Here is an 11823-nt window from a genome sequence, read left to right as displayed (position 1 = left end):
AAGGGATCTTGTTTTGAAGGGTTGATCCCTAATGTGCCTGTAGCTTGGAATACTGGGGCTGCTGCCCTTAGAAGAGTTTAGTATACAACCCATGAGATGCTGGTTAGTTATGAAAAGAACAATGTGCTATGAATCAGCAGGCCTGCCCTTGACTTTTCCCCCTGGCTCCTGTGACACATTCTACATGCTGAATATTCCCCTTCTGATCTCCACCATTCTGTGCCACAGCCAGAGCACTATCACCAAAGACTAATTGAATGAAACCCCTGGTGATGGAATAAAACAAATAAATTTGTTACTTTAAAGTAATCATCTAGGATCAGGTAGTTTTCATGTCACAGAAAACACACTAACACAAAAGCTAATGTGTGAAGAGTCCAGAATCTTACCTGAAGAAGCCCCAGATGCCCAGACGGTACTGGATGGTCACTACAATCACATTCTCAAGGGCAGCAAGAGCCAGTCCATCGTAGGGTGGTGCTCCACCAAACAACAGACCACCTCCATGGATCCATACCAGCACCTACACAGACACATCCACAAGGCTTACAGGAAGCAGAATTGGGAAGGATCTCAGACATGGTCTGGTTTCATTCTCTGCTCCCATCCCTCACTCAGAACACCCACAGTTCAAACTTCACAGTGGCCATCACATTTGCAAATGACTTCTTTGTTGCTCTTCTACTCTCCCACTTGGGTTCCAGGACATCACCCTACTCAATATGCCTGAGTGTCCCCTCTTTTTTCCCCAGACTTTATTTGTTTTTTCCTAAGAATATCACTATGCAAGCCACAAAGCCCAACACTGCACCACCCTTCTGCCTGACCATTCATCCAGATGACATGATCATGGGAAGATCTGGTACTTCAGCTTCATCTTAGTTTAGTTTTTATTGGAGAATTAAATTTGTATGCAGGGATGATTCTCTCAAGACGCATAATGCCCTGGACAGTGATCTTTCTTTCCATGCCTTCTCTCTAACTCCAAATCCTCCCACCTTCCTGAGCCTACCTCATCCCCTCTTCCTTCATCAATCTTCAGTGATTTAATTAACATTATCTGAGAGCCTACTATGTGCCAAGGGTGGAGATCAGAGTTGAAGATGAGAGGGGATGCAGCAGCTCATAGTCCTAGTTACTGTATTTCAAAAGTTAACATTTAAGGATGGTGTGGGAGGATAAAACAACAGCCACACAGTAATTCTTCGAATAAAAAAAATCCACTAAAATAGCTCCATGCCTATATTAAGGTCTTTAAATAACACATTCATCAGGCAAACACTAATATTTTCCCATGTAACAGAGGGGAAATCTGGAAAATAATATCTGCATAAGCTGACATGGCTATTAACCGGTAGCTGCTGAACTTGCCCATGCAGAATGGTCCAGCACTCAGGTATTAGGCTTCCTATTGACTGCCATCAATGGCTACACTATAGAAAGTCAGTTCTTATTGTATTCATTGGTGCCGGTTTATGAACATGCCCAGACTGCCAAAAAGCTTGGTAGTCATAACCAGATACCCATAGGCATTATTTTATTTGATGAAACAAAGTTTGAGAGAAATTAAGAAATTGTTCTCAGGTATATTTCACTCAAAGGAGAATCCTGTAGTTCTAGCTTCTGTCTATAGCTGGAATCCCTCTTGTTTTCTATCTCCTGAAGACCCTGTTGCTTTTTTTTTTCTCCAAATGTCTTCAGGGCAGGTTTGGCTGGCTTGAGTTGTGGGGATTGAACCACAGCAACCTGAGCCTGACTGCTTTGTTGAAGCAGCCACTTAAAGAACTGAGCTAAGGGGCAGCCCCCCCACCCTCCGCCATTGCTTTTAACCTCTGACATGAGCATATCTCCATGGCAAAAATGGAGTCATCATTGAGTGGAGGTTGAGCCTTAGAAATGATTGTCAATGATATGCTGAGCAGTTAACAGATAGCTATGTGGTCAAGATTGTAATATCTTTGAAGGAAGGACCTGCATGATGAATGGGGGCATAGTTGCATATTTCTCCTTTTCGAATCAAGTAACACTGAGTATAGAAGAGAAAACTGAGTGAGTGATTAATTAGGTGAATGAATGAATGAATGAATGAATGAATATATCGATGAATCAATAAATGAGGGACATTTTCCCCTTTCCTTATGCCTTACAAAGCACATATAGGGCTAACTTCTAGTCCTAAGATCACAAACTTCTGCACAATAACTGAGACCTATAATAGGATATTGCTGGAGACTATGTCCTGTCTTGCAGTATGCTTTCCACATCCCATGGTCTACAATTGTAATCTGCCTCGCCTTTGACCTTTAATTCACTGGATAAATGCTGACTCATGGAAATATCAGCCAGAGCCAAAGCAATCAGGGAGGTGTGAGCAAATCTCACCAACACCTTTGCCACAGGAGAGTGAAAGGCCTCACTGTACTTTCTGGATAATGAAAGTTGACATAGGTGCTGTGTGCAGAAACCAGCACATGTGCTTCATTTCCTAGGCCAGTTAGAACACACTGGTTTGATGATCAGAAGATCCAATGTCTTGTTTTGCCTTCCCTGTATGTGACTGCCTTTCCTTCATCTTCCATCCAGTTTGCTTACCATTAAGGTGACGGGTTTGTTCAGTTTTCTCAAATATAATTTCCAGCTCTATCTTACCTCAAAATTAAACCTTAGCTATATAGGATTAGAAAGATCTCAGCTAACTAGTAATGAAGTATAATTATTTGTTTCCTGCTGTTAATATGATGAACTTAGAAAATCTACAGCATATATTCCATTTCGATATAATTCTCCCCCAAATGAGTTAAATGATCAAGAGAACATAAAATGGAAATGTGCATTTCCTGTGATGAAAGGAAATTCTGGGCCCATGAATCTGCACTGTCCTGTGGTGCTCCTGCTTCAAGAATCCTTCATCACCATCCGATATGTACTGAATGATCCAAGTGCTGGAACTCACCAGTCTTACCAAATGGTTCCCAGGCTTACCGGAAGCCTACTTTTCTTTGTCAGGTCAGCAGGGGTGTAAATATTCAGGTACAGACAGTCTTCAGAAAACGTGACAGTGATACTCTTTCTGGTGTTCTCCATGTCTAAACTTGTCTGCCCTACAACTGGATCTTGGGAACACCTAAAAGGGAAGAAAGAACATAAACTTTAACTAGATGGAACACCAAGTGTGACCTATGTCCTAACATTGTACAAGGAAGTTTAAGCCTATATATGTAAATACCATGCCTGAATGGAGGAATTAACTTGAGCAAGAGATTTCTAGAGGTCTTGATGGAAACCCTGGGACTTTGTGAACCTTACAGACCATGTAGTGTGGTAAAGACTTAGTGTTTTCCCTCAGAGAGTTGGAGAGTCTCTTTTTCAGGGACGAAAGGTTGTGTATGAACTGATTGATCCTGGTCAATGGCGTTTCCTTCATTATCAAGATAGCCCCACTCTCTTTTGCAGTGCTAGGCAATTATGTTCCTCCAACAACTAACCAAGTTCTAGTCCTTGGTAGACTTCCATCACCTAGGGGAACTTTGCCAAATAGCAGACATTCATATTCAACAAGCATTTTGAAAGTAATCACTGGAAAACTGCATTTCATTTGTGAATCATGTGGGAGGCCATTAACCGCTATCCATTCTATTCCCCTGCTGAGTTAAGTTTATGGTCCTTCTCAACCCTCCTATTTCCCATAAGTTTCTTGCTATGCCCCCGAGGTGGGACTTCCTGTTTTAGTCCGGTTGCCTAGTTACGCCTTTTACCCGCCCACGTCATTTCCCTATGCCTCCACTATATATACCCAGCACCTCCCCTAAATAAACGGGACTTGATAAGAATCATGTCTTGTCCTCATTTCTCGCGTCTCCTGTCCTTTGTCCCCTCTTCAGTTCCCCGCTTCTCCCACAGGTGACCTTCATTGACTGACCCGCTGGTTTGGGACAGCATCAGAAAACCAGAAGTGCTGGATGACATTGAATGAATTTCTTTATATTCAGGGCCCCAATCTGTAAGAGCCAAGTAAAGTGAGTACTTTCTCTAAGAGTCTTGCATATCCAGCACACTAAGATGCATGATCCAGTGTGCTGCCCTAATAAGAGGTCTCCAAGATCCAACACAGGTTAAGACTGGTTGACCATATTGAATTATCCCTGTGTGCCACCCTCCAATTTAAGTTCTTGTGAACTAACTCATTGAAATTACAGATCAACCACAGGCAGGGGCTCTGTTACTTATGGCATTTTATAGATAAGAAAATTGAGGAACAATGAGTTTAGAGAACCTTCCAAGTTCACATGGACAGGAAGATTCATGCTATTTTGGGTTATCTTCAAGTACATTGTAAGAAATGTTCTAAGATTTTGATAGACCCAACAGATAGCCATTGACTGAGGTGCACTGGGGGTGATTGTGAGGTGGCTATGAACTAGACAAGGTAAGAACTTTTGTTTCACCTATTCATGACAACTGGAGCATAGCAATATAGACACACCTGGGAAGAAGAACTTGTGACGTTAACCCCAAATCATATGCTATACCACATCATTCTGTCATCCACCACTGCCTCTCAGCTATTCCAAGGCTTAAGAGGGGAGAATAGACATCATCATTACATGTCTTTTCTCTCACTGGATCACTCCTCACTCCAGAATTCTGTATAATATCTTAGAGTACCTAAGTCAGTTATTAATTTGCATATTATTTATCTCTCCCTCTGCCAGTTGCACGATTCATGACCAGGTGTGTTTTGTATTGTTCAATAATGTTTTCTCAGAAAGTAGATCAGATGTGCAATAATAATTCTTAACGGAACCATAACATGATGAAATAATGGAACTATTTCTAAGAGTCTACAGTATTATAGAGAATTCTAGAACACAGTTTAAATCAAACATTTGATGTTTTGTCTCCTCATGCATGCCTCCATCCCTCTAACACAACCATCTCCTGTGAATGAGCCCACTGGCTTACATAGGAGAGTGAGATGTGGTGTTCTTCACATAAGTCCAGGGCTCTGGAGGCTGTGGAGGAGCAAATCGCAAGGATCCAAGAGGAGGTTTGGCAAAAGGGACTCCCAGGAAAACAGCCACAGGCTGTGCAGATCCTTCCAGGCTGTCATACTTTCCCAGGACTTTGCCGTACATGGTTTCCACCACAGGTGGTGAGGACGGGTGCCCTGCTGGACATAGACAGGAAAGAAGACACATCAAAGGGATGAGGTTAGAACTTTATTCAAGTTGCTGTTTGCCTCTTCTTAGGCGCATAAGCTTGAATAATTCCCCCAAATCAACTAGGTAGGTCTCAGATTCCTCTCCAGTAAAGTGAGGATAAGGAAAACTGTCCTTGCTATCTCAAACGCCTACATAGAGAAGAAAATTGCAACAGACAATAGGAAAAAATTCCAGGCAAAAGTCTGTACACAATGGAGAGAAGCTGGGAATGAGCACAGTATGTGTCCCTTACCTTAGAAATATGTGCCCATTAGAATCCTGGTGCTGCATTGCATGATGAATGCAAGCGTGCAGAGCATGTGGCCTCTTTTTTCAGGAATTCTGAGTTTATGGGAACAAAGAGCCACACACAGTCTAAACACCAGGAGGAAGTAAACAACTCAACATAGGATGGGAATGTATAAAGGGCAGAGGAGAGAGGATGCCGGGCTTGGGTGGGAAGCTGAAAGCAGCAAATGAATATCATAAGATGAAATCCAGCACAGAGAAATATAATTGTGGAATGTGCAGGTATGTCAGAAAAGGCCCTAAAAGACAGGTTAAAAATGTGTGTTTTCCTAGTGAACAAATAAACTTCAGGAAACTTTTATACTAAGGGCATAATAGACATGTAAAATTTACCTAAACAGTATCCTGAACAGGTCTTTCTGCAGAGAAAGAAATGGGACATTTTATTAAGGGTATATTTCTTTATTTCTTTTGTTCTTATTGCTATATATTATTGATCACATTAAGATGCACTTCCTGGGAAATAAATATATGGAGATTTCCATTTCTCATGGCCTTGCAGAGTTCCTTATTTCTTTATGCTTTCCTAGGCTTCTGTATCACACAGATTCCTCTTTATACTTAGGAGGATAATGTTAGCAATATAAAGAGAGATGTGCTGGAGGAATTATGTAGGAGGATCCAATCCTTGAAAGGATGTGGTTTCCTCAAAGAAAAGTGAGAAAAAATAGCCTTATGATGCTGGCTCCAAATGTTACATACATTTAAAAGCAGACTCAATCAGAGTCTTGTGAAGACGATGGAATACAATTAGACTGTCACAAGACTGTAAAGAGGCATGTGGGAGTCAGGCACAGTAATCCAGATGAAGATGCATAAGCACATCATACATGTGTGTGGCTTCATTGAAAACCTGTGCAACAGAAGAGAAAGCTCTGAGAATAAAACATAGACATAGCTGCAGTTGAGGCTGAGAGCACCCACCAGCACGGGGCAGGAGAAGGGCACAGAATCAGGGCAGCCAAGGGAGAAGAGGCAGTGGAACTGGCAGGAGTGCAGAGTGTTTCAAAGAGGGGAGGGTGGTGAAGCAGGAATTTCAAGAAGTGGTCTGGATTAGGTCAACGATAACACTGCAGCTACATAAAGTAGGCTGAAGCCAGATATCCCAGTGTGAATGTTTGAATGTCTCGCGAGACTTCAACAAGAATGAAAACAATAGTAGTCACCATTTTGGTTAGAAAGATTGTCCACTATGGGACAGACACACACTCTGATTTCTTAAAGTTGATTCTCAAACAAGGCTTGATAGATTAGCATGAAGAAGGTTATGTTACACATAAATGACTCTCAACGTGGATGCAGCCTATATGGACTTCCTGAATATGAAAATAAATGGAATTTCCATGGCAACCAGCAGTAAAGGACAATTCTGCTCCAAGTTTAGGTTCTTCCTGAGCTTTTTACTCCATACCAGTTCTCTCACAATGCTACATAGCCTGAGAGAAAGTAAAATCCTATTGATGTCAGTGATCTTAGGAGGCTAATACTTACATATTATCTGGCTTCAGGACCAGTGTGATCAGGACATGATTTTACCAATTATCTTCGGAGAGTACGTATTCCTCTGAATTGCAATTTCTCTGCTTATCAAATGGCACACCTGTATGTTGAAGTCTTTTATGATAGATCTGTGTTAACCAACAGTGGAATTTTTGTTCTCATCCTATCATCTGTGAGGCCTGTGATGTCCAATCGATCTGAACCCTCACACCTGCTTCTTGTGCCATATCCCATCCACTGCATCAAGATCTTTTGTCTTCACAATTTTAAATAGTAAACTATCTTGGCAGTGAACACCAATTCCTCAGGGAATGGCCTCACCACACTTCAAATTTTCCATGAAAACCCTCCATTTTAATTTAAGCCTCTAATTCTTCTTTTCCACAAATCATCTAAGACAATGACTGTTGGAAATTCAGTCGTATAGGGTTAAATTGCTGAGTACAGAGAACTCTAGCTACATTGGAAAAGAGCATGTGCATAGAGCTCTGAAATCAAGATAAAACCACAGCTGAGGCAGGCAAAGACATATATGGCTGAAGCTCTCTATTCCAGAGCAGTATAGCTGCTGAGAGGTAAGACAGCAATATAGGCAGCAATATAACTACTGATAAGCATTATTGCTACATACAGTTAGAAATATGTTACAATATAGCTATTTTACAGATAAGAAGGGGCCGGGGAGATGGCTCAGTAGAATAAGAGCTTGCCTGGCAAGCACAAGGGTCTGAGTTCAATCCCCGGTTCTAAGAGAGAGAGAGAGAGAGAGAGAGAGAGAGAGAGAGAGAGAGAGAGAGAGATTGCTTTTTTGTCTTGTTTGATTAAAATGAAAGTCAAGTATAAAACATGTCCAAATATCCTGTTTTGCTATATAGCAAAAGAGGGCATAACACTTCTGTGCTTTTACCTAACTCTGTATTACCCAATATTTGCCACTAGACCAATGGCTCTCCACACACAGTTTTTTTTTTCTTTTTTCCATTTGTATGAAGGTTTATTGTGAATAAAATGGTTCACAGTTCTTTCAACCATTCTTTGACTTGCATTCATATTAACATTGTGCTGGAGAACTGTGAAGAAATATAAAATTACTTTAGCTAAGGGTTACAAATGGTAGTCCCATTTCACTTAGGCTAAGATCTCCCTTATGCAGACACTGGAAAGACATTGAATTTATTTGATGTTAGAAGGCCTGTAGCAGTGTCCCTCTTACTATATAGGAAGGAAAAGTAACAGTTTCTGAAAATGTCCACAATATGACAATAGTTTTTGGGCAAATGATAGGAAACAAAAGTCCAATGACAGACGACAACAGAAACAGAGACCTATAAAATCCTACAAGTACTAAGAAAACAAGTTTATAAATACTGAAACTGTTTGCTTCCCTACCTCAAAAAATGATTTAACCACATAAGTCAATAAGGAGTAAAGGGTAGAAGAAATAAAGATGATTCTACCAAGAGATACAATAATATTAGCTGGCAACTAAAAATGTAACTCTGTGTTACAATTATATAACTACAGTCTCTCCTGTAGTTTGCCTTCAGGATTGACATAATTTTGAGGAACTTTTTTTAAATAGCAAGAATAATGCAAACTTTTAAAAAGATTTTTATTTATTTATGTGTGTGTGTGTGTGTGTGTGTGTGTGTGTGTGTGTGTGGCCAGCTCAGCCCACCAGGGGGCGGGACTGGCTGGCATGTGGTGCTGGGGGATTGAACCACAGTCCCTGTGCTTTAGCTAAGCTTGTTCTAAGTAGGTGCTTTAGACCACTGAGCCATCTCACCAGCCATAATGAAAACTTAAAAAAAAAAAAAAAACATAAACAGAATTTCATTTGCTTCTAAAAATTAGTTTCAAATACTTTATGAATCTAAGAGTATTTTTTCACATATTCAAGCAAAATTGATAATGCTTTCTTCCTCTTTTCAGTCATAGACAATTCTTAGCTGAAATCAGGGGAAAGTGGGTTAGCTATGGAAGCTGAATGCTGGGCATAAGACAGTTCCCTTTGATTGACAAACATACTAGCTGGATAAGTCTGAACTGACACAATAGGTAATGCTCTCTTCCTACCACTGTGATATTATTCCCTTCTGTTGTTTAGAACCTAAATAAATACAGACTGCCTGGACAAGTACCTTGTCTCTATCCACAAGGAATCATGGAATCTTTTAAAGGGTTTTCCACTTCCTAGAGCCCTAAAAACAAACCGCTTACCTCTTTTCTTTAAGCAGTTTGCCATCCACTCATTTAGAGATGCATACTTTATTAGTCTATAACAAAGGATCTCCCAAATAGCTCTAAAATTAACAACCCATTTCATCCATATTATATACCCCAGGGGACTTATACTGACAGGTACTAGTGACCTCCTTATATTATAGACTACTGAAAAAAATGGATGACAAAGGCACAACAAAATTGACCATCTTCTTTAAGAACAGAGAGCTGAGAAATCCTAAGCCTCTTTAAATGAGGGGATAGACATGTCTGGACTAAGAATGACAAGTGTGCTCTCTTAAGCTTCATAGGTGAGACATGAGATCAGTTCATTGTGCTTCTGCACTGGTTGTGTGCTCTGGAAGCTCAGGGTGTTTATCCTCCACTGTGTCTCATTTCATGCAGATCAAATTCTATTGTCTGAATGCTACGAGTCTGTGGCTAGAGGGGGTGCCCCACAAGAATAGGCCTGTTTTGTCCTTCCCTTATAACATCTCTAAAGGTAACTGCTCAAAACTTGGATTCATAAATGTGTCCCCAATCCCAGACATCTTTATTTTCAAAATACTCACCCCAAGCTGTGCAAACAGAAAGAGATACCAAAAACAGAGCATAGAGTCTCATCATGGAAGGACAGCAACTTGACAGTCAAGGAGATCTCTGTCCTGACCCAAGGGGATGCACTTGTCCTCACCAGCACTGCTCCTGAGAATCCCACTCCAATGGACCATATACGGAATCTGAATAAATAGAAAATATTTTCTTCTTATAAAGCTCTCCGTAGGTTTTCCATTGGACATTCATTCTCCACCCCCTAGAGTTTGACCTTCTTTATCTGAGCAGTTGTTCATACAGTGTTTACCTAATCTTTTGTTTAACAGTCTGGACTTTACACTAGTTGATAAATTACCACAATCTAATCCTATAACTTTTTACATAAGGTTTTTTTTTTTTTTTTTTTTTTTTTTTTTCATATATAGTGCAATAAGAACCTCTCAAAACATGAACCAGACCCAGGACTGGCTTTGAGTGGGACTGCCTGGGGTTTGCCAGATCCTCATTCAAACTAGTGCCCAGATCTAGAGTGTGAGTGCAATTTGTCCCTCAGACAGGCCGAGTGTGGAACCCTGGAGATGAACTCCCTCTAGAGAGGGTAGAGGTAAGACACATCCAGCTGATCCAGGAGCAGAATGACTTGTGAGAGTGGCACAGTGGGTTCACACCCAAAGGGTGCAGCAGGAAGAGGTGGAGCACAGTGGCCAATCCCAAGCCACACCCACCTGGATGACTTTGAACTTGGTGGATCTGGACCTGGTACTAAGGTAATAACTCTACCAAAGCTCTACGACAAAAATCAGAACACAGTGCTATACCAAATGATAAAGAGAAGGAGTAAAATGCATTCTCAGGCCCCAAGCCCAACCAGAACAAATGCAGGAGACAGTAGCATCGAAGAAATTAAAAATCACACACCTGAAATCTCTGAAACTATAATGTCTGAAATAAAGAAGTAACAACAGAAAAGTATAAAGGAAATCAGATCATAAATAATCTCTGAAGTAAAAAAAATGATAACTGTAATGAAAGAAATACTAAGTGCTTCTAAAGAAGATACTGATGAAAACAATAGAGCAGAGTATAAAAATGATGGAATCCTTGAATGAACAATATAGGAAAGAAATAGAATGCATGAAGCAGATTCAAAGAGATATATAGGAAATTAAAACCTCAATCACATGCTGGCAAAACTGTTTCACTGAAAGTGAAAATAGACTTTCAGTCACTGAAGACACCATTGTAGCTAGTGAAAAGGTATGAAAAGATCTCTTAAAAACAACTGGGACACAGGAACTAATAATTCAACATCTGCAAGACAGTGCAAAATTGAACAATGTAAGAATAATAGGCGTCAATGAGAAAGAAGAAGTCAATAACCAATAAGATAAAGATAATATAGACAAAAGTAATAGATGAAAACTTCCTAAATATGGGGAAACTGTCTGATATTCATGTAACCAAAGCATATAGAACTCCAAATAACTTCAACCCAATTATAACCACACCCAGACATATAATCATCAAGATTTCAGAAATTCAGCACAGGAACAGTGTACTAAAAGCTGCTAGAGAAAAGAAGCAGATCACATTTAAAGGAAAACTCACCAGAATAATGGCACATTTCTCTTCACAAGCCATCAAGTCAAGAGGAGCATGGAGCAACGTACTACAAGTCTTCTAAGAAAACAAATTCCAACCCAGATGGATATAACCTGCAAAACTCTCTCTCAAGTATAATGGAGAAGTGAAATACTTCCATGACAAAGAACAACTAAAAAATTTCATAGAGAGGGCTGGGAAGATAGTGCAGTAGAACAAGCACTTGCCTGGCAAGTGCAAGGGCCTGTGTTTAATCCCCAGTTATGAAAAAAAAATTGATGACATCAAAACCAACCCTACACAGACTACTAAAATATATTCTAGAAAGGAACCAAAATGACCACAACTTCATAAATTAGAATAGAAAGAACCCACCAAATAGGGTTTACAACACGAGAAAAAGAGGTATACAACAGCAGTCTTTCAATTATTC

General features: G+C 40.2%; 1 protein-coding gene across 1 annotated transcript in view; it reads right to left on the bottom strand.

Moving 5' to 3' along the window:
- LOC101569637 (carboxylesterase 1E-like) overlaps positions 1–10025 on the bottom strand; it is a 47243-nt gene extending 37218 nt beyond the window's left edge. The window contains exons 1-5 of the mRNA XM_023721781.1: positions 9806–10025; positions 4963–5170; positions 2983–3124; positions 390–523; positions 185–266 (exon numbers count right to left, since the gene is read on the bottom strand). Coding sequence (XP_023577549.1) covers positions 185–266; positions 390–523; positions 2983–3124; positions 4963–5170; positions 9806–9860 — 621 coding nt within the window. The 5' untranslated portion in view covers positions 9861–10025. The remainder of the gene's footprint in view (positions 1–184; positions 267–389; positions 524–2982; positions 3125–4962; positions 5171–9805) is intronic.
- Between the last annotated feature and the right edge of the window lie 1798 nt (positions 10026–11823).

The sequence above is a fragment of the Octodon degus genome, unplaced genomic scaffold, assembly GCF_000260255.1.
Source record: "Octodon degus isolate 3935 unplaced genomic scaffold, OctDeg1.0 scaffold00085, whole genome shotgun sequence".
Lineage (NCBI taxonomy): Eukaryota > Metazoa > Chordata > Mammalia > Rodentia > Octodontidae > Octodon > Octodon degus.
Note: the sequence above shows the minus strand (reverse complement) of the source record. Positions and strands in the feature narration are given on the sequence as shown.